The sequence below is a fragment of the Solea senegalensis genome, linkage group LG9 (assembly GCF_019176455.1).
Source record: "Solea senegalensis isolate Sse05_10M linkage group LG9, IFAPA_SoseM_1, whole genome shotgun sequence".
Classification (NCBI taxonomy): Eukaryota; Metazoa; Chordata; class Actinopteri; order Pleuronectiformes; family Soleidae; genus Solea; species Solea senegalensis.
In genome coordinates this window covers 6,884,376-6,908,617 of record NC_058029.1, presented here as the reverse complement: position 1 = coordinate 6,908,617, position 24,242 = coordinate 6,884,376, and the positions used below count along the sequence as shown (strand labels likewise).

Below are 24,242 nucleotides of genomic sequence, written 5' to 3'. Positions count from 1 at the left end.
AAATGTACTTGATATAGTGTCAACATTCTGATAAAAATTTCTCTTCAGCGCGTCCTCATATAAGGGCATCAAAAAATCAGCCATGTCACAGGATTTCCCCATAACAGAAAACATGTCGTGTCCATCCATCCATCCATGTTGTCTCAAACTGTTGTTTGCTGTTAATGGATGTTGCTCACTATGGTACAACATTTAGACCTGTCGGTTTCTTTCTGACTGGATCTGACTTTAACCTAAAGCAATGGAAGCTCTTGAGGTCTGCATCTTCACTTGACAAATGCCTCATTGATTGTGGCTTCATTCACTTCACTTTCAAATGTAATGCCTCTTTTTATTTACTCCAGTAAAGTTTTACTTTCTTTAGTACATTTAGCTTTTTTCTGACTATTTGTTTTGTTCTCTATTCAAATAAATGGTGCGTGCCATCTCATAATTCACACAAGAGCAACACCATTTTCATAGCGCAATGACCTGTCTCGCATGCTTCCAGAGATAAGCATGTCTGTTGAGAGTTGCTTTAGTGGTTTGTATAAGTTAATACCTTGATCTGACAATACATTACTTCATAATTTCCAGCTCTCAGTAGATTTCTGCAGTAACTTTTTAATGAACTTTCACATCTGCAAGACAGAGTATGTTTTTGTTTGGCAATTTTTTGTGTGTTCACAATGCAAAGTATCTCACCTGTGCCTATTTACCACAATGATCTCCCTCGCTTATGACACATAATTACACTGGGAGGTTAGCTCCTTCTCCTTGTCCTCTCCATTCATCAAGTTATTTCTGGAAAAATGTCTTTTTGGCATACTATGTAACAGTGTAGGCTGATAGCACCCACCATTCAGTGTAATTAATGATTATTCTGAACACATGTGTGTCCGAGTAATACTACAGTAAAAGAATACTAGCGTTGCTATACTCCATATCAGCCTCTTGTAGAAAATATTATTATTAGCACAAGCAGGAATAAGATGACAAATGTCATGTGTCATCTCAACAATACATATCAGTACAGTATAAATGGTACAACTCCTGAACCTGAATCAGCTGCTGACATCTGCGTACCACAAGGCACCTTCTCTTTCTATATAATTCCATTGGTTTAATCAGTAGTCCTAAATATTTATAGCTTGCATAAAATAAAATGTCTATAACTGTTAAAGCAGTCTCCTCACAAACAGGTAATTGGGTTTGTTAATGTGGAACAGTGTAAAATCTGCACTTCTCTCTCTCTTCACTTCCAATAGCCTGTCTGTGTGTCTTTCAGACTTCACATCTGTCTCTCTTTCCCTTTCTCCTCCTTCTTCAGTTCAGTCCGCTTTGCAACGACAGCGGCTGTCTGGATTGGCGGAGAGTTAAATTGCTCGGTGTGAATTTGGTCACGGCTCAGCTCTCCTTGAGATAATGAAATGACAATTAATTGGAAAGCTGTTGCCATTCGCTTATTTGTTCACTCACTAGTGGAGCAGCAGCAGCATGAGAAGATGACAGAAATCACTGCAGTCATCATCAACTATGGAAAATGCTCAGCAAACGTTTTCTCTTGGAATGACTGCTGATATGATGCATAATATCCATGGCAACGTAGAAATATAAAGCTGAGTCCACAACTCTCCAGGATTCAACCAAAAATATACACTCACTGGCCACTGTATTGAGAACAACTCTTCAACGGCTTGTTAACTCAAATATTTAATCAAGCAATCACATTGCAGCATCTCATAGTCTCTCCATATAACCTTCCAATTTCCTGGGATTCCAATGCACAACCATCACTGGTGTTTATAAAGAATGGTCAAGGAACATCCCAGCGAAGGGTGGAGCCTGGTTAGCGCATTCAGCAGGTACAACACTCACTATCTTTAACTTTTCCTGTTGTGTTCTCATGTACACTTATGCCAGGATCAGACTACACAATGTTTTTGTCTTTTACGATGGTCACCATGTCAGATTATCAATCACAAGCATAGCATGGATTCTTGCCATGTTTGGCAACAATACAACAATGACACTGACCGATCATCGTTCATGACACTGCATGAGTTCGTAGGTCATTGGGGAGGCGGGGCAAGGAGTTGTCAATCATAGCCACCGAAGTGTTGATAGATGGTAGATAGATTACTGATGTATTTTTGACAACTGTACAATAGAAAAGCCTGACCAGGGACAGAGATAGCAAATTAGCCTTGGGTAAAACTCTTACATGCAATGCATCTGTGATGTGTTAATTTCAACTTGTTACAATACTCCTTGAGGAGACGGCCAAGTGGCAGGGGTACTGTTGCCAAAGCTCAATGAAACGTTCTTTGGTGTGTTACGCCGGTTCAGCACTTTGTTATCCTATTGGTCAACATCCAGGAGTGCTTCGTGGGAGATGTCATTTATAATCAGGTCCGACATTGGAAATGTGTTGGTCATGACCAAAACGCTTGAAAATTTGGTGTAGTCTGATTCCGGTATTACTTTCACGTTAAACAGAAATTTGACGAGGGAGCTGGCAGGAAAATGTCTGGATTGGCTTTTATGAATATCTGTGTTCTCACATACATAAATAGGTCTGGATTTTAGTGTGTTGCTGTAGGCATCAGTCAAGAATGTTCTCAATTGAGCAAAATGCACCACAGGTGGTTAAAAGACAATCACATTCATATGCATATCTGTGGACAAGTAAATACATGACATCATTTTCTGAGAAATTAGATCACGCAAATCTGTGGTTTGCCAAAACATACAATGGCAAACCACAGATTTGACTGACTGGGTTGATATCCCTTATTAACCCAACAACACTAAAGTCAATCCAATATTTACCATTGCCTGCAAAATTCACAAGACAGAACAACACTGAGTCCTGGTCTACTGAGACACTTCCTAACAGAGCTGCAATACACATATATTTCCTTGAAAAGAAAGTGCAGAAACAGAGCCTTGGGCATCTCATAAACCATCTCACCAATATGTTCTGTGAAGTAGGAGTTCTTGCCATCCCAAATCACAGAAAAAAAATTAACAATATAATTGTTGAAATTGCCATTTAATGCATTTCCCTCTCTAAGTCAATACACTTGTAGCAACGGCTACAAATTTATAACCATTACCACCACAGACATAACACTTACCAATGAAATGGGAATAAATATGTGGTTTTGTTGTTACAAGACTCAAGGCAACAATATTGTGTTTTCTCTCTCAAAATACAATTAATTTAACTGGGAAAAAAATAACTCTGACACAGAATTACATCATCTCTGTTATTATGCTAGAAGGGGACGTGACAAAGCTGTGTAATCTAGTTAGCAAAGTCCCTGTTTGCACAGCTAATCAAACTAAGCTTCTTGTGAGTGCATTACAATTCAAAAGCTCAGTATAATACACTGAATTAAAACCAAGCAAAGTTAATGGGAACTACGGAGTGCACTGAGGTCGGAGGGAGTTTAATGTACCTGATAATGGTTGGCCTTCGCAAGCTCCTGATTGGCTGATTCCACGTTGGATGATGAAGTCTGGATGTAATCTTCAATGCTGTCTGGAAAAAAAGCAAATTTGTTTAATGGGCCATTTTTATTTTGTGCAACAACTCAAAGTTTCAAAATTCCTTCTTTTTTCTTACAAATTAAAGAAATATTCTTGGGACCCTTTTTACATATTTCCCTTGGAACAGTTTACAATAAATAGTAAGAAATCAATGAAGGGTTGGAGATAATAAAATAGTAGCTTTACATAGTTTGAGACCAGTTTGAGTCTAAACATTGTGTTGAGTATTTAACCTCTTCATCCCAGCTCCTTTTTTTTGGCCCCCTGCTCGAAGTTCTGTACTTTATTCAAAGTGTTTTTTGACATGTGTTTTTTTGTTTACATGATCCGGCTGATTCTCCGGTGACATTTTTTAATGTTTACACTGTGACTGTGTTTTTTACACCTGCTGGTTTGATTGACTGGTGTTTTAACTGTGTTTAATGATCATTCAAATGGTTGTTATGAGCTTTTAGTGGAGTTTCTGACCTTTCTGTGGGTATGCAGCATGTCTGTTAAAGTAAGACATGGCTTTATGATGTGTTTGTTGCCACATGCTACGACAGCCCCAGTGCTGTAATGGGATCATGGAGAGTTTTAAACCCTCAACCACACTACACACTTCCTGCCAGCACAACACAATGGTTGGATTATGTAAACAGTGACCAGTGCTTACAGTTCAACAAGAGTTTTTAATTGGTGGGTCTGAAATTTTATTTTACTCATTAGTGCTGGTGATAACTCCTGTGCGTGTGTGTGTGTTCATAGGGCTAGTTGTATATACTGTATGTAATGATAAATTTGTCATTTGTCGCGACCATAAATAAAGACTGCAACCACCATGTCAGATTGAGTACACTTCAGCTTACTTTAATTTACAGAATGAATGTTGGGTTCTGGTTGGATTTAGTTAACATTCTCTTGGGCTTGTTTGGACAGAAAAATATGGCCCGAGAAATACTCCCAGTCACAGGGCTGCAAGGACACAGGGTGAAACAAAAATGAATACAACCTATTTTAAATGGTCTGTAATGGAAATACATTTTTGTAAAACAATATGTCCATCCTCCTCCTCCACTGTGTTACAAAACACCAAGACAAAAATAAAGCTGAATTGAACTAAATGGATAATTAGATTTTTATTTTATCAAATTTATGTGAACTTGTTTCTTTTGAGCTCAGTGTAAGAGTCTCTGCTGTTGTCAATTGTGGTTAGTTTCTCCCCTTCTCTCTACTCTTGTTTTCTCTCATCTCCTCCTTCGCCTCCATCCACTGCTGACGTCAGGGAAGCTACACTGCCATTTGCACTGAAGGACAGACTTTTTAAGATGACATAAAGACTGCTTTCTATTTTAATGCTAGTAATAATATTGATTTCTCTGAAAATGGCTTCACTGCTTTAATTAATTATTCCACAACCCCAATTGTGGAAGGAACATTTTGTAGTTTTGTTTATCCAAGAGGCAACTCTAATCCCACCAAACACCAAATTATGTTTTCAGCAATCAGATAGTAATCAGTCACATAAAGGGTCCAAAATCCAAAACTGCAGACTCATCCTGAATTCTGTTTTACACAGTATTGACAGCACATTATGGGACAACTAACCCCCATAATAGTAGTGTTACTACAAGGGATGCACCAATACTGATACCAGTATCTGGTGTACTCTTATATGTATTTGTAAATCTACTCCGATACTGCACTCACTACAACTTGCTACAAACTAATGGCCAATGACCATTAAAAGAGAAAGGTCCCCATTAAAGGTTGTCAATACAAAGAAGTTAATGGGATGATACCAAATGTGTTTAATGAACGAGATGTTCTACACTGTTTGGTATATTACATAACCATGCACATAATTACATGTGGTGTTAATGCTGAGAATGTGAAGAGCGCACAGCCACAAGAGATGTGGACTAAGACACCTCAGTGTTTCCTGCTGTGCTGACTTCTGATCATTACTGGATTGTTTGAGCTTGTAGAAAATTAACATTTTAATTAACACTCAACAAGAGCTGAAGGCTGAATGCGTGAATGTACTCCTTTGGTGACTCAGAGGAGAGAGAAGTACATGCTACATATGTACTTCTTCAACTTGTTAATTGATTGATGGTTGGACTGTTATAGTAACCAACAGCTAATCCCACAGGCTTTATTTCACTATCTAATAATCCTGGTCTTACTTTTCTCTTCTTCCAAAACCCAGTATATCCATCTTTCCAACTTCACAATCAAAAGAACCATACCCTGAAACAAATGACTTAATGTGCATCAACCACATGAATAGCATAACACCAGACCAACGTGACACAGTGTATCTCGCCAACAAATTCCACAAAGAAGAAGAAGAACAAGAGAACAAAGAGCAAGACTGGATGACAGCATTCTGCTGTGCTCTTCTTGGCATGTCACTGTTTATCACAAGAAGTCAAGCTTTGTTTGAGAGAAGGCTGCAAGCTGCTCAGAACACAGCTGTTTTTCTGCACTGATGCGTGCAAGTGACGATTCTCGGTTGACAAATCAGTGGACTGCAGTGTCTGGCTCTGCCCTGCCTACTATGGTACAGCTTGGAATGGTAAAGCCCTGAGAACAGTATCTTTACTTGGTAGTACTTGGTACTAGGCGGGTGTGCGCTATGCCCTATGACCGCGCGGGTGAGCTACGTAGCATGACATCGCACCGCTGCAACGACAATGGCCGCGACACAGTAGACAACAACACAACAGACAACAATGGAAGACATCCAGCAGCTCATTTCCTGCTTGGTTTTGTCGTCAAGATTTGTATGAGAATAGATTCAACAACAGTTGCAAGGGAGTGATTTTTTTTCTGTTGTCCAATTAGCTGACTGTACCGTACCATTTTACTCTGGTTGTGCCGGTTATTTTGGTATTATTCCTAATGGAAATGCAAAAAAAAAAAATATGAATCATACCAAAATAAACCGTTCCACTCGGTGGATACACGACATAAGGAACTCTCCACTAATGCACAGCCCAGTAAGTGTCCTAAGTGTGATGTACCTTGAGCAACTCTCAGCTGGACGGACCTTTACTGCATGTGTCTGTCCTCCTTTTTCATCATGTTTCATGTCTCCTTCTCACCATCAAGATACAGTTTTGCAGAAAAAGTTAACTCAATATGACAGTATCTAGACAGCAGGCTTTCCCTCCTTTTGCTTCATTATAACTCCAATTTTCCTCTACAGGGTACGCACTGTACTCATTTCTTCTCCTGGTATTTCCAAAGCGGTTGTGATAACTGTTTCCGTGTTGCCTGCAAAAAACATTTGTGTTTTGTGCACACAGCGGTGCTCACGATGACACACTGCCTCTGTGGAGGAGTACCTGCTTCCTTAGCAACATCTTGCTACAGCCGCATTTCGAGGACAGTAACCAAATGATAATTCACTTGCAGCATCCAGGGACATGAAATTTGTCTGCACATTACACGCAATTAAATCATGTTAAGATCCAGTCTTAGTAAAGTGTTAAGAAGGCTTTTTTTTATTTTAATTTGGATTTAATTTGCTACGTGACCATTGTGATCGAAAAAGGTCATAGATGTTCAAGTGAAATATCACTTACATGTACTTCTTTAAATGCCGTTTAAAGTAGAAATTTAAATGACAAATCCTCAAGCAATAAACATGGATTTATACGGATAAATGGGTGAATAGTTACATTACATTACATGTCATTTAGCAGACGCTTTTATCCAAAGCGACTTACAATGGAATTGAGTACAATCCTATCCTAACCTCGCTGAGGTTAGGATAGTTAATATTGTTCCCATTAAGACCATCTCCTCCTTTATATTTATGTATGGCTGAGATGAGAAACAGTTAACTGAAGGTATGCTAGAGTTCTTTTTGAACTCTAGAGGGTGAACATACTTTTAATATACTTTCCTGACAGCCACTGAGGATTTACAATAAACATAGATATAAGGATGCTATAAATGCAAAGTTGAGTGCTTCAAGGTTTAATGATTTCAGACCACCATGTTTATAATCTCTGTACAGACAAGTTATTTTAAGCCCGTCAGGCTTACCACCCCATAAAAACTGAAATACTTTGGGCCAAACTTTTCTCCAGGGAAAGGTATATTACAGATATTAGAATTTATCACCGTTATTTTTCCATATAAACTTGAAGGACTTCCCAAACCTTTTAAGATTCTGTCAGCTCTTTGTAGATTTCTACAATACCTGTCTTCAGGAGGAGTAACTAAAAACTTCAGAACCAATTTTCTTGAAACTTTGGCAGAGCGGATGTGGGCAGTGCAAGAACCTATTAACTCACTCTGCTAGATATTGGTATTTTTTCCACTTCCTTTTGATATAAGGCTTCTTTTATATGTTATAATATTCACGATCCTATGAAGATGATTCCTAACATAGTGACACTCTGAGGTTGCATTTCACCCAGCAGGACATAATTCCATTTTCTCACAAATGTCAAAAGCGATGATTTCCATCCAAACCATTCTCTCAGGAGGATGAACTCTTTTCAACCTCATGAAGTCTTTTGCAGTGCCACCCTCAGGTTTCACACTTATTGTTGTCTTCAAGATGTATTATGCTCATGATCTCATTCATTAGCATGGCTTGACTTAATTCATGCAAGCCCTGAAGTGGAATACAATTTGTAAGGATCTGTACTGATTCCCAATTCCTGGCTCATTCCAAAAGTCAAACACAAACTATGACAATACAGTGTCTTATAGACATAATCTCCTAGCACCTAAAACACAAGTGTTCTCTGTGATGTGTACAAATAAATGCAAATGTGCGGTGTGCCAGCATTTGTGTCCACCTGCTAAACCAACCTTAATGATTGTGTATCGCTACTCCCAGACATTATGTCCTTAGCCAGCACAAATGAACCATAAAAGCACTAATCCTTCCTTTTTGAGACATTTTCCTTTTTCTGTGCTGAATGCTGCTCTTTGTGAAAAACTCACAGTCACATATTATTCATATCCGCCCTCTACACCAAGAAAGCCTTATTTGAAAAAGGGCCAAAGGCAATTTCAGTGCATCTCTTTTTAATGGGGTGAGGTCTATTACTGCATGGCTCTGTGATGATCAGATTGGACTTCTCTTCTGCCGTGGTGTAATTTCATGAACTCTGCAATCTTCCACAGAGTCCTATCTCTTCGATCATCCCTTTAGGTGAGAGTACACAGAGTTCCTTCACCCTCTGTGTCCATAATACCATACTTTTCAAATTAAGAGAATACAAAAAATCCCCTCTATGCAGTTCTTTCATGTGTCATAATCCAGATCAAGCAAGAGAGGCAGAAACATTCCAGAGAATGTTCCAAAATGTGGAGGCAGACTTCATTGATTTCTATATCTGACTAAGGAATTAACCCAGAAATGTGTTATATTTCATGAATTCTAATTGTATTTCACATCAACCCTCTGAACCTATCTCTATAACCACATCTCTATAGTTGTGCATATCATCACGATAGTGTTTGAACCGCTGAAACAAGGAAATTAAGTTGATGATAATGACTTTGTGACTTTGTGTATGAATGTGGTTAGGTTCAGGCAGAGAGAAAACGTCATGCATTTTCCTGAAAGTGTGAACATCCTCTACATTAAAAGAAAAAAAGAAAAAATGAACTGTGGTGTGCTTTGTCAAAATATGTCAACATTAGGAAAGAATAACAGTGACCATATCATTTTAAGAAGTCACTGGTAACAGTAAAGGTTGAAGAGTAATGTTAGCCTCGTATTAATCAAATTGTCTGAGCCACAAAAGCTCAAGATGAACTGACTCTGACTGAAGTCTTTAGTCCTTTCGCACATTGTATTTCCTCTCAGAACTGAACTACAAACCATTGAAAACAATGTTTTCAAGGTAATGCTTATTTGCCTGTTCTACTGTGTGATATTATTAAGTAAAAGCCAATTCTCCACTGAATGTTCATGATGGAGCCAGACATAGCTGATAACAGATTTGTGACCCAGCAGCAAAGCCTGCGTATCTGCCCTATATCTGTGTGCTAAGTTTCTTTCTTTCTGCCAAGTTTAAATCACTGCAGGGTGCAGAGAATCATTTACAGATACCAGGGTGTCTAAATGGATTTTCTCTGACCCACAACTTTCTGTATAACCCCACAACATTGGGCTTTCATCACAGTTTGTGCCGGCCTGGCAGCACAGTGGAGGTAAAAAAAAGTTTGTTTTGCCAAGTAGAAATATTGTGCTCATGTCATTAATCAAGCGTGTCAAATTAAAACACAAAGGTTATTGACACGACCTGAGTCAGGGATAACAATGTAACTAATATTAAGCATACACAAACACTTACTTCGGTAAAATGTCAGAAAGTGTTTTAAAATGTTGATCAGTGTACCTGGAAATGCTGTTGTCCTCCAATGTCTTGTTTTGTGCACAAACCACAATTGTTCAGGTTTTATACCAAATTAAAAACAATGAATAGATCAATTCAGCCCCAAACAGCTGTATTTTCATTTGCACAACTGAAATCAAATATAGCTATGTCACAGGTTTTCACAGCAAAACAAGTCCTGGTGCATGCTAGGCTTCATGTAATCCTATTTAGATGTTAAAAAAAGCATCGAGGCTCAGACAATCCTCTCCCTAGTCACCTCAACTAACTCTACTGGTGGGACACCTAGGCATTAGCAGGCCTGCGGAGAGATATATATCACCTCAGCATTTCTACCTACCTCATGTCTCCATCGTCTTAGAGTCAAACATGACCTTAAAAATTGAAGCAAAAGATTGCACACAAACAAACAAAATTTACCTATGGCATCTCCTTGTTCGTGAACCATACTGGCCAGATCCTTCATAATCTGACTGACGTCCAGCATGTCTTTCTGTGGAGAAAACACAATAGCAAAAAAACGTTACTCTACTGTTTAACTCTGCGTCTGTCAGTTTGATTCGATGAAATGGGCATTTATTACTCATGCTTCACAGAACATCCTCATCCTCGTCATGGTTTGACATATTTACGCCATAGAACACAACAATGTGTCACAGTGAAATACTGTGTCATTAAATTAGGTGATTCTTTTGTCAAAAGCACAATCACTCTCTACTGCCTTAAAAAAGAAATCTGCCCAACAATGTGCCAGTAAACATCATTTTAAAACTAACACACTCATGAGTGTTGGGATGGGCATGCAGAGTGTAAATGTTTCACGCTTGGTGCTGGTTTGTACAGCACTTCACCAGGTGTACAAAAGAGCCAAAAAAAAAGTATAGAAAAATGTTTTAGTTTTTTTTCCCCTCTGTCTGTGCTCCAAGAAAAATGGTGCAGCTACCATAGCTATTTACCCATGATCTCCCAACATTGAATTTGCTCTCTCTATTTTAACTCAGAGCAACATGAAAGCTTATAAAAGTTATGTCTATCTCCTGCTCACAGGTCTCCCCTTTCCTCCATTATGGCTCTGAGCAATCACAGCTGCGTTTGTGTAGCCTAACCCACTGGGCCATCCATCACAGGTGGCGGAGATTGCTGTGGAAACTGGCAGCCATCCTGCCACTTGGCAAAAACCATCTGAATGGAGCCAGAATGGCCACTGGCAAACCTTGTGATGCTAAAGACTGCTTTGCATTTATCTTTTGGTAACCCTGTCGATCATGCTGTAACAGAATACAAATGTATTTCACCTGGCAAAGCATCGCACAATCAGGGCCCATTTCATCATAATGACAGAACAGTGTGTAACCAATTTAGTAAATAATGTGAGGAAGTGAATGTCAATAGGCAAAGACACACACACACTCACACACAAAAAAAAGAGAGCAGATATGTGACAGGTTGGGACCCCTGCCTGAGGCCTGAGTGGGTGTCCAGGCTGTGGGCCAACACTGTGCCCTTTTCCATATTTAATAAGCTTTAAATTCTGCTCATGAACAATCTAGCAGCCACTGGGTAGTGACATTGGGCTGGCAACCAAGTGAAGACTTTCCTCCAAAGTTTACATCAGGTTTACTGGATGAGGCTTCTTTATCAGATTAACTGCTTGGAGATTAAAGTTCAGCATGGACGTGAACATTAGGTGATGGAAAAGCATGTTTATATTGTGTTTGAAACCTGTTTGATTCATTTGGTTTGCACTCAAGTAAAGTGTCATTCATTAGTCATCCCTCAGCTCAGTCTGATCTTGGTTAGCCATGGTCTCACCCACATTGGTAAAATATACAAGAGAAACCTATTGGAATGTGGCTGTAAAGGCAAAATAACTGGCAATTACACTTAAAAAAAAAACCTTGTGAACCACACCATTTACAGCTGTGTTCAAAATAATATGCCTAATTATTATGTCTCATTTCACTTGAAAACAAATGTTTCCAATAAACAATAATAACCACCTCAAAGGTTTGTTCCTCTACAAACCAGTCAAGTTGCAGGAAAATGTTCACAATTTCTCTTTCTGCTTAAGAGATCCATCATTAATGCCATCCACAATTACTGTATGACTTTTTGTTGCTCGAAAAACATTTTGCAAGGTCACTGTGACCTTGATTTTTGACAACTGAAACCTAAACAGATAGACAAGTTGACAGGTGACAAGCTCAAGAGAGCTCTGTGTGCCTAAAAACCAACCACATACCCGCATTTTAGTCAAAGGTGACATTACCAAAACACCACCCCGCTGATATGCAAGACATGTAAATGAGCAGTTTTATATTAGTTTGGAAACATGAGCTCACACGTGTCAGTGCTTTATGCAAAAATATACAATGGTGACATATAATAACATAGACCGGGTTGGGACTCAAGAATAAGCTGACATTCACCTCCATGGGAGGCGCACATGCAAAGAAAAATAATATTCTGGATAAGGATCAATAAGTGTCACCAACATATGATTGAAAGCACTGAGTCAGACTCATTCCACTCTCACCTGTGCTGGTTCTGACCCCTGTCAGCCCTGCCGCCACTGCTGTTGTTATTGTGTGTAACTAATGGAAAGGACATGCTTGAACAATTGAAAGGCTCCAAGGGTCTGTATATTTTCATGAAACTGAGATGTCAGACTGAATTCAGACATCTATCCCACCTGACACCGGGGTCTAGTGTGTGGACAGCAGAGACACAGAAACACAATTAAATTTGAGGCCAACACACACACACACAGAGAGAGAGTCACAAACACAAGTCTTTTGGCAGCATACAATTGATACCTCAGTCAATAGCATTCCTGCATCTCTTTTTTCATCCAGTCATACGGATCTGTGTGATAGGAACTGATAGGGATACGGGGGGGGGGAGGGTCTACGGGTCAAACTTGATGCAAAGCTTTTCTACATCAGATAAAGAATGAATGGAAAAAAAGGAAAATCTGATGCTACCTTTCTTTTACTTGAACTTCGGCATTGGCCTCAACCTCTGGACCAGGACACAATTTACTATTTGTAGACTCAATGGTAGTGCTTCCCAGAATGTGGTGAATGTGAATGTGGGGATCATTAAATAATGATATCTCTTTGTTTATTGTTGTTATGTTTATTCTTTAACATTTATATATTTTAATAGATATTTATAATAGACTAAATAACATTTTCAGTATTATCTTTTTCTGTTAGCGTTGAGCTGCATTATAGCTAATATACAATCCTGGTCGTCGCCTACCAGGAGCAGCTCAAACCTGTAAAGTTCATGGTATTAGCAGTGAAATATCCAGGCCATGTTTTGGTATTTTAAAAAGGCACCAGCAGAATGAACCTGATTTATTGTATATTCCAGCATATGACAGGGATTAGAATGAGGGATTAGTGATTGTGCCACGTAGAGCACATCATTATCCTCCGAAGGATGTCCTGTAACGATTGCCGTTTACAGAGACCAGCAGCACACATGCTATTGTGTGGCTCAGCTAACAGTGATGAGACAAACAGCCCAGTGAGGAAGTTTCCTCTTGTGCCTGCAGAGGGAAGTGTGGCACAGTGGAGCGCTGCTACCAGCCTTTAAAAGGTGAATCAGCTTCAGGAATAAGAGCTGATTAGGTATGCTAGTCAGCCATGAGGAGGGAAAGTGGTGGTAGACAGAAAGGCCCCCGAAGAGGCGTTGGGGAGATTGGGAGAAGGCATTTTCACACCTTGTTTGTTCTGACAAGTTACTACAAACTCTTAAGTGCTGTCTCCCACTCACAAACCTGGTTCAGACCACACAATAACATCTGTTTTGGGCGATCCGATCACAAGCAGTCAATGCTAAGGCACCTAAGACGGACTGCAATCCAACCACTCTGGGGACATATTCTTTTAAATAACGGCCAATAATGTTTCCTGGCCAGAATATCCAAAGCCTTATCCCTAGCCTTAACCATAACCACTTAATTCACAAACATCAAGTTCTGCCTCATTAGGACCAGGTTTTGGTCCCCACGGGGACTAATGGTTCTGACAAGGTCAATGTTTCTGCCAAAAGGTAACAAATACAACTACACACACAAACACATTTGCACAGCATTCGTAATGAGGACCCTTGTAGACATAATGCATTCCCTAGCACCATACCCTATCCATCAAAACTAAATGTCTAAACATAAAACCAGGTCTTAACCCTAAAAAAAAACTTGAAATATGTGAGGAACAGATAAAATGTCCTCACTTTCCCCAAATGTCCTCACTCCATATGGTTTATGTCACACATACAAAAACATACACACAGTCTGCAATAAATGGACTGGCTAAAAACACCAATAAGTGTGATGTGATCTAACAGCCCAAAACCATAATTAGAACAAAACCAGCCATTAGAGCCTTAAAAGTGTGAATTATAACACTCAAGTCAACCCAATAATGTATGTGTTGTTGTACATACCCATACTTGCTTATTGTAAGTCGCTTTGGATAAAAGTGTCTGCTAAATGACATGTATGTGACTTACATTTAAACAGCTTTCATATGACATGCAAACGTGGTTAATGAGCGTCGCCTTCAGATGTGGTAGTATGTGTTTCATGTAAAATGATGGTGCACTTAACTTGGAATAAATAAAAAGCACTGTTATACTGCACAGCGTAACTATAATATTCTTAGTTTACCCTGGGTAAAAAAGGAAAAAAACCTTGAGTGACTGCTTTTATTTGAAGACACAAAAGTGCTGATTAACTGGTTGTTCAATTATTGCATTATGTAATTGAACTGTTATATCCACTATTGAATCTAGGCTAAAAAATAAAATAAATTGGCTATAATTAACTAATCAACTATGTCCCTGAAATATTTATGAGAAAACTAAGAAGTGCAAATATTCACTGCTCATGGTTTTTCTGCAGCCTGTGTTTCCAACTAAATCAACTACTATTGCTTTGAATTTGAAATTAAATTAAAATATAACTCAATAACATTTTATACCATGTCTTTTATTTGCTACTATGATTTTTGTTTTTCTTTACATCCAAACGTTGGTGCTATTGCTCAAAGACACAGTAATTAACGTGTAATTTTGCTCCAGCAAAATACAAGAAGCAGAATCAGCATATTCAAATAATTTGATTCAGCTTTCCTTAATTCTTATACTTATTATTAAGAAGACATTGCATGAAAATGAAGACAACAAAACTGAATAACCCTCAGAGTTAAACAGGAAAGGTACAAATGAAATAGCTGGTAAAGGCTGTTTCATATAATCAGAGCTTATATCCATGGAGTATATCTGTGTATTACTCATGTTACTGTGATTATATTACATTGTTAACATCTTATCACCAGGATATATAACCTGTATTGCAGTCATCTTAATGCAATCACTTCACTTCACAGTAATATGCTGAAATATGCTGAAGCTGCAGAACAGACCTTCAAGCCAGAGCTGAGCAAACAGCAGCCAACCATGGAATATGTGCTTTGTTGTGTTTTATTGGCTAAAGCGTTAGCGTTTCTCAGGTGCAGTCTGGTTTAGGATGAAAGTTAACCGACTCTGTCCAGACGATTGTAATTTGGCAGGGCTCAGTGATGTATCCGTGCTCCACAGGCACATTAGTCATCATTTGCTGTCAGCGCTTGTCACTTCAAGTTCCTCTAGTTCCTGGCTGCACCCTGACAAATCCATAGCCCTCGAGGGGGAAACAAAATTTGTGTGTGTATCAAGCAGCTTGATGCAACACACCAATCAACACAGGATATTGATCAGTGTAAGGCCTTAAATGAGGACGAGTTTGAACACTGATAAAAAAGATTCATATCATCACAGAGGTCTCTGTCATTGCAACTGTGTGCCTCAGGAATTGTATTACAACTGCACAACATTCTCAATTATGTTTCGTATTTGAGGCAAAACGCTCTTTTTCCAACCATTTTAATCTTGGGTTTGAAAGGATTTTTCCAGAATGACTGCAGTGCACATGAGAGGCAGTCTGCCCAAGGGTGTCATACAAACCAGGACCGCCACTCGATCTACGTTATTGATTAAGAGAGAAACCTAAATAACATGGTGGTGTTTACGCAAGTGTGACGCAGGGGTGAAACTAAGAACACAAACCAACAATTGGCCATGGGGATGGTGTTATTTTTTAAAATTTTCTTCATATGGCTTTAGTGAATTTTAGTAATTTTGGTTATACCCACTCATTTTAGAGTGAAACTATAGTTATCATCATTCTCATTCCTGCCAAAAGTGCCACAAGCGGTTGAATCACATTAATATGAAAGTTTAAATTAAAAGTTACATGTTTTTTGGTCCAGAATTGTGTTGATTCCTGCATAAATAAATGAAGCCAATAACCAATTCTAATATTGGTACACCCTCCTTGCACTTTTCCCTCTCTCACACCCATATACACTGATTTCACCTGGAAAAAAAGTTTATCAACTTTAATGTTGGTATGAAATTCTCCCCACATCTCCCACCCGGGCCCATAGGCATCGGGCAACAGCAGAAAAACTGTTAAACAGATTTGTACGCTTACTTGTGAGAAGAGTAGAGAGAAAAAAATTGACATTTTTTTCCCACTGCACAAGAGACATCTCTCCGTTTTGCCCTTATGGATACAATGGTTTATAAATGTAAAATCTTGTTTCCTCTCAGGTAAAGCTTGAAGGACATTAAATTGCTACGACAACACAGTGTGAGCAGCCATCAGCCCGAAAGCCAAAGGAGGGCGAAAGAATGCAATACAGACGATACATGTCTGCTGAAGCTTAATCTACTTCCTCTTCAGATTTAAGTATTTATAGCCCTAATTTAAAGAAAGTTTTCATAGAAAAAAATGTTTAATTGCTGGGTGCATGACTTTAAGATATTTCACTGTACATTAGATTAGCATATTCATTCATTCAATCATTTGATGGGACTCGTTTTAGAAGAAATTGAAAAGGTTTACCTACAGTGTCTCCATTCTGAGGAGACTATACGACTTTAAATTTCACAGAAACCTCACATTCTCATTATCTCGAGGGAGCAGACTAACAAACAGTACGTGGTCTGCCACCATGATATTAGCTTCAATGTGCAAAAAGAGCCAAATCAATATGCCTTTGATTGCCAGGGTTAATAACAAATGATTTGGCTAAATAAATCACTTTCTCTCCTGCTCACAGTTTTTAAAATGTCCTCCTATCTGTCAGCTGGCATCATTTATATTAAGTGTTTCCCACTACACCTGTCTTTACTGAAAGCTAAACTCTATGGATACATTGTCTTGAGAATACACTAATATGCAAACACACTTTGAGTTCCTCTCGCTCTCTATACATATATCTATATATACATATGTCTATATATATATATATACACACATATATATATATATATATATATATATATATATATATATAGATAGATAGATAGATATATATACTGGATGAGTAATATTTAGATTATCCTTGAAAGTTGCCCCCTGGTCTTTTGTTAATGAATTTATTTTTGATTAGATGATCCCCTGTGCCAAAGCATATACAGTGTAACAGGCACTGACAGTTTAAAGCCCCCATCGGACCATAACATGTACAATTTGTAGACAAAATTGTCTCATTGCTCCCTGTGTTTCTCCATTTCAGATCTTTGCTTAACTTTGGACAGACATTTCACTTGCTCTGACTTTCTGTTCGCCAGGATTTTTTTATTAAAGACTCTTTCGTTTTGTGTTTGTTAAAACCATAGTAGCTAATCTGCCATGAATAATTAACATAATAGTTTATTCACATAAAAAAAGCTGCATCTGAACAAATCCTACAAACCATTATTTCCTGTTGCAGTTTAGTCATTTCTGAACATAATTTACAGGAAGGGGGACAAGATGCCGCTGGATTGGTCCTATAGAGAGAGGACTTTAGGAAATCATGACGGTGCTGAAGGAAAGAGTAGGAAAAGGCTTTGTAAGATAAATCCCAGCCAGTGCACTATAACTTGCCAGCTCAGCTGTAGCCAAGAAGCTGTGGCCGAGTTCACACACACACACAGTCTCTGAGGAAGGTGGAATTAACCTCAGAAGCACATCAAAGCTTTTCCACAGAGCGAGGGGCTGATAACGGCAACAAACTGAGGGCTTCGCCGCTCCTCTGGGAGGACAGCAGCAGGGAAAAAAGTCAGGCATGTTGGGATTCAGAGCGAATACTGCAGATTTATTCCTACAAGGGGATGAAAGGTGACGTTTGGGTGGCAGGAAACGCGGCAAGGAGAGTGGAAGGGAGGTGAAAAAGCGCATTGCCAGATACTATCATTCTCCCTGGTGCAACAACATCAAGCCCCTCAGTGCCTGTCAGAGCATGACATTTATGCAGCTATGACTAAAAGGTCCAGACAATGCTGTCTGAACACCAATCATCTGACTGGCCCACATCGGCGCCTGCGCTGGAATAAAGCTGTCATTCCCTTTCGCCGTGTGTCACTCTACAGGGGTAGACTGATGCACTGCCTTTTTCTTCTCCTCCTCAGCTCAGCTCCCCGTGGTGGGATTAAGTGATTTGAAAGGTTGATGAAGTTCAGACGGCTCCAACTGGGCACAGAGTTACATCTTCATTATGCTGCAAAGTGTTCCTAAAACATTATCATTAGTCTTCAAACCGCTGGATAGCAAACTGCTGTCAAAAGTTGGGCCGTCTCACACACACAGGCTTGTCAGTTTAAAGGCAGACTGCAGCGCCAGGTGTCAGGCTTTAATTCAGCCATATGCTTCTGAGACTGCTGATGAAGTGTATCTTCTAAAGTTTCCTCAGCAGATTTGCCGAAAAAAGTCCTTGTTGATGCTTTCAGGGAATATTAATACAGTAAATATTGTATTTAAAGGGGTTTGAAAAAGATTGGTGGGTATACGCAGCCTTTTAAATGCAGGTAAACCTGCTGAAAAAGTTATTTGACTCCTTTCTCATTGCCAGAAGGATTTTTTTTTCACAGTAAGTCATGTCTGACATCAAAAACATGCTGTATACACATAGAGTATATGCTGTATATCAATACAGACACAGTTTAAGCACTAGAAGAGAAATGATTCCCTTTTAACTCAAACAAATTCTGGAGAACAATTTCAGTGATTTATCACACTGATAACAGTTATGGAATTATTAGTAATGTGATTATGTTCTTCAAAATTTCCGTATTTAAGCTATGGCAGACAGAGACACTAGAAAAACATTGAAAACGATTGCCGACTTTCAACTACTTAAACTACTTATACAATTTTGCTCTGCCCATATTGAAACATGTTTTATTGTACTTATTGTGTAACTCTCTTTAAAAATATTTTTGGCTTCTAGGCAGTTGTTGGCAGTGCTCGAGTAATGATTTTTCCACCAGAGGGACCTGTATGCAGAGTAGTTGTAAAGGAACAGTTAATAGGAGCCTCCTATCACTGTGAATTGCCCTGTCAACATACCCTGTCATCTTCAAGGTTCAATGTGAAGACTAGAGGAGGTGCAATTGTCTTTTAGTTCATTTTTTAAATTTAAAATATTATTATTTTGATTCATTTGTATTTACATACCTCGTAATCTTGGATGAATACAACAATTATACTATAAATAAAAATCAGATATTGTTTACTGGTTTAATGTACATATACAATAATGATGAGCTTTTCCTTGTCTGAAAAACATTATGACTTCCAATCCCACTTTGCACAGGTAATGGAAGAAATAAGCCTGTGTAAGCACATTCATAATAATTCAAGCAAACTATGACAAAACACTAATAAGCTTTCGGAGGTGGCAGAAAAAGAGAAAATCTGAGTTTCAAGTTGCTAACTTGACATATGTTGCTCTCCGAGGAGGCAATATTTGCTTTTCTTTTTCTCCCTTTTTCCCTGTGTTGTAAATTCTATTTTTTTTTCTATCTCAGAATCATGTCTTTAAAGGTAAATGTCCAGGGGGTCTGTATTTGTTGTATACATAAGTCTATGGGACAGATTTATGCACATGAAAAAATGTATTTTTCATCTGGTCCTGAGTGAATAATCGTAAACAGGTTTGGATTTTGGAGGCAGGTTGGGAATACATAGTCAGGAGAACATGAACCATGACTAGCAAATATTTGGCTTCTGGGACATATGTGAAATATTATATCTCAGCGGGGATAATGTTTAATTCTAAATGCAACAAAAAATGATGTTGTCTGCCTCTTGGGCGCAGATCTGGGGGCCCAAAAAATCAGGAGGGCCTAACTGCAGTGTGTTTGTGTAAACTGACTCTTGCTAAAGAGATAAAGCAGGCCGTTTTAGGAGCAGAACCTTTCATATTGAAGATTTAAGATTAAGATAAACCTTTCATACTTAAGATATTGATGAATAGATATTGATATACTCCATCTCTCAGTCTATTTAAGTCTATTTGTCCTGACGGAAAACCTAAAACTTAAAGTACAGCACACAACATTTATTCCAGTTCAGGTTCATTACTACACACATGCTGAATGTTGTTCAGAAGAAATCTGATTGGCTTTTGGATAATGGATTGGAATGTTGAAATGTTTGTTTCTGGATCAGGAAGATCAAATGCAAATCTAGATCATTTAAATCCAATTAGACTGTGTTGATTTGAAGGCTGAACTGCCAGTGCTTTCTGAGACTATAAGCTAAATCAATCGCTAAATGTACAAAAGTTTTTGACTTTTTGCTTGCAGTGGGCCCTGCTCCTATACCTATAGAGCCAGCCAGGCTGTGCTTTGCATGCAGACCACAAATTCCTGTTGTGGCAGAAAACAATTGCCCTACAGTCTGTGGATGTAATGAGTGTCGGTGTTGCTTGAAGTTTTGAAAATGTAGCAAGATAACCTTTCTTGATCTCCAGTAAAAACACAAAAAAAGAGTGAAGGTGCATTGTTTTTAGTCAACCTGCACACACCGTAGCTAGGAAAGATAATATTCTATTGCTATATTTCACTGCCCCGGGGCTCAGTGTCCTACATCCCGAATCATTATAACATGAATCAAATACAACCGGTTATCGACTGTGGCAGCTTGTAAACACCTTCAGACAATTTCAGTTTTTGGAGTTTTGCATGAAGAGGAATTACAGACAAGATGCCCTTCAGCAGGTTTTCTAATCTCCAGCTGCTCCTGTGGAAACAGTCATAGTGGAGTCAGTGTAACAACAGGCAACCGTGTGATGAATTCAATTCAACACAGCTGCACAGTAGCTCAGCTCTACATCTTTTACTGCTGCACCATTTTGCTATAAGTTTACTCTATGTATACAGACTAATCTGACAAAGTATTGAAAGTAAGGTGTCATTACTGCAGTGGCATCTCCGATCACTTTGAATAAGAAGTATAAACAATTTTGACTGCTTCAAAAAATAAAACTTCAAAATAAACCTGACTGTGAATTGCACAAGCATTTACCTAATGAGGAGTAAATATTTGTGAGTTTGTGCTTAGTTTACTTTGTTTTTATTTATAAGCTCGTCTTTGTTTCATTTTTATACTCCATCACTCCATCCACTGTGACACCTGGAGTGTGTGCTGCTCTCTAAGTGGTAGTGCCACAGGTGTGGTGACTTCCCAATTAGCTGGGTCTCCTCTACATGACGGCTGTGCACTTGTACTTCATGTCTTCATCATTGCCATGACTTAAGCTCTGGGATTTCCTCCCCATGTTGCCAAATCATGAGTTAGTGTCTGCAACAATAACCATTCCATGTTCTAAGTGACATGTTTTCTGTCACTTTGATTCAGAATCTCTCCCTGTGTTTGTAAGTGGGGATCAATAGTTGTTTCTGTGTGCTGGACGCTGCTGCTCATCATCTCTGAGTCCACCCTACTAGTTACATCAGCCACTTGAGCACGTTCCACCACACAGAGACTCTCAACACTCTGTCTGGACGAGCCAATGTTCAGCTCCTCAAGCCTTCACCCGTATAGCTTGTGTTAATAAACATCTTTGTTTATTAAAAAACTCTGAACGTCTGCATTATGGTTTGTCAGTATGTACATATATATGTATATATATATATATATACATACATACATATGTGTGTGTGTGTATATATATAGATATATACATATATATACATACATATATATACCTCCATATTTTTTACTTACTTCCCATTTCTCTGTACCAGAGTATAATGAGAAGAGCTTCCTCTTGAGTTCATTTCAGTTCAAATGTTATGAACATAAAAAATGAAACTAAGTGTTTTACCTCAATCTGCAGCACAGCTGCCTCTCTTTGGTGAAGCACCTCCACATCTTCCTCGCTGATCTCAGATAAGAAAGCCTGAGCTCTTCCCTCTGAGCCCGCTGCTTCACCAAACACTGGACCCTCTTCCAGCTGTTCACTGGATGGAGTCTGTGGATTCTGTTGGGAACACACACAAACATACACACACACACACACACACAAAATTAAGATTGATCCGCCAGGATGAGGGATCTTACATCCTCTCACACACCTGGGATGTTGTCCTCAACAGGATGTCAGGGGCTCAACAGGGGCTGTAGTTATCCCCTTACACGTTACATGTAACCTGACATGACCCTTCTGAGGAAGACCACAGGAAGTGGTCAAACATGTCAAGGTAATCTAAAAACTTTTTTTCTGTCTGACTGAAGGAACCTTAAGCTCAATGATACCTAAAAGACCATATGAACATTTTTGGACAAAGACTGATCAGATCATGTGGTTAAAAGCCTACTTTTAAATGACTGTAAAACAACATTGTATTTACACTTTCATGATCAGATTTTATTATAAAAAAAAACAAAACAATGGATTATGTTTCAGTCACCTGATATCTTCACTAAATCAGTAAGTCCCTGCTCCAGTCAGTAGGGGCACTTCTGAGCAGGGTATTTTACACTCACACACATGCAAGTCCCCACTTGGCAAAAAGGAAAAATAAATCATCAGAGGGTCTGGGACATAATTTTAGCATGATTTAAAGCATGAGCAACAGGGGACCTGAAAAATGTCCCCTGCTGGCATGAAGGTCCCCTGTTGGTATGTGTTTTATGACTCTGGGGTCCACTGTTGGATAGGCTGACGAGTACACACACACACACACACACACTAAGTAGACAAGACCTTAAGAAGTACTGAACCACACGTGTTTGGAATACACTGCATAAATGTCTTACAAACATACATAGTATATAAACAGTATATGACAACATTATTTTATAGAATGCATTTATAATTACATAATAATGACTATATAACTCATCCAGTAGAGCTACCAACTAACTTGAATATCCAGCCATCCATTTACTACCGCTTTATCCTCCACAGGAGGGTCACGGGGGTCGCTGACATAGGGCAATCAACTTGAATATTAAATGTAAAATTAGTAAACCAATAAATACATGAATCGAAGCTAATCTCCATACAGTCGAGTATTTTGTCTTGTTATTAGAATTAATTGGTTTCTTGGAGTGAAGCCAAGCTGATGGTTTTACTGACTGAAATATCTTGTCTTTGCACTGGTGTTTAACTTTTGACCAATAAGATAAAATCAGGAGGCAACCTTAGCTTCATCTTTTCCAAACGTCTTTCTTTCTGTCCACTTGCTAAAAGAGAACCAGCAGCATTTTCAAGAGTAGCGTGAATGCCAGACATAAATTCACAGCAGCAAAAGGGATACATTTAGAGAGGTTGCATTCACATGCCAGTACACCACTTCAGTCAGACAACTCATGTTTGAATGTTAGACTGTTTGTTGCATCAGTATATAAATGGTTACGGTTGCCGTCCAGGCTCTGACTTAATCACTCCCCACAGATATGTTACGTTGACATATGAGTGATGAGCAAACATCTTAGACCCCTACTGTGGAGCCTGCAGGTGAATGCAGTGCTGGTGGTGGGGCTTAATGCATGAGCAGCAACACCAGCACAGGGTAGCAGAGGAGAGATGGGAAAGTATTGCAGCTTAAATAGCCTGCCAAATTGAGAGTGGGTGTACAGTATGTAAGGCATGTCTTATGGACAATGAAATGAAGCTCGAGTTGTATCTTATATCTTGCACAGTTTCAAGTGTTGACAGTCAGGACATATCAAAACAACTACACCAAACACTATGAGATTTAAGCACTTCATTGTCACTGCGTAGTACAATGACATTGCTATTGCGAAAACCCCAGAGGTGCATTTAAATTCTTAAGGCATAAATTAAAATGTCAAGGCGTAAAGGTTCAATAAAAAATAATGAACATTTGAAAGCAGAGACACATATAACCACTGTGATATATGGCACGATAAATACTAAAATAACCAAAAACAAGTAATCACTGTGCCACCAAACTGCTTTGAGTGTCGCCATGAAGGACGTAAACAGGTCTTATTCT

General features: G+C 38.8%; 1 protein-coding gene across 1 annotated transcript in view; it reads right to left on the bottom strand.

Moving 5' to 3' along the window:
* tsnare1 (T-SNARE Domain Containing 1) overlaps positions 1–24,242 on the bottom strand; it is a 75,248-nt gene that overhangs the window by 21,111 nt on the left and 29,895 nt on the right. Inside the window, exons 8-10 of the mRNA XM_044035111.1 lie at positions 22,103–22,258; positions 10,308–10,380; positions 3,444–3,526 (exon numbers count right to left, since the gene is read on the bottom strand). Of these exons, the coding sequence (XP_043891046.1) occupies positions 3,444–3,526; positions 10,308–10,380; positions 22,103–22,258 (312 nt within the window). The remainder of the gene's footprint in view (positions 1–3,443; positions 3,527–10,307; positions 10,381–22,102; positions 22,259–24,242) is intronic.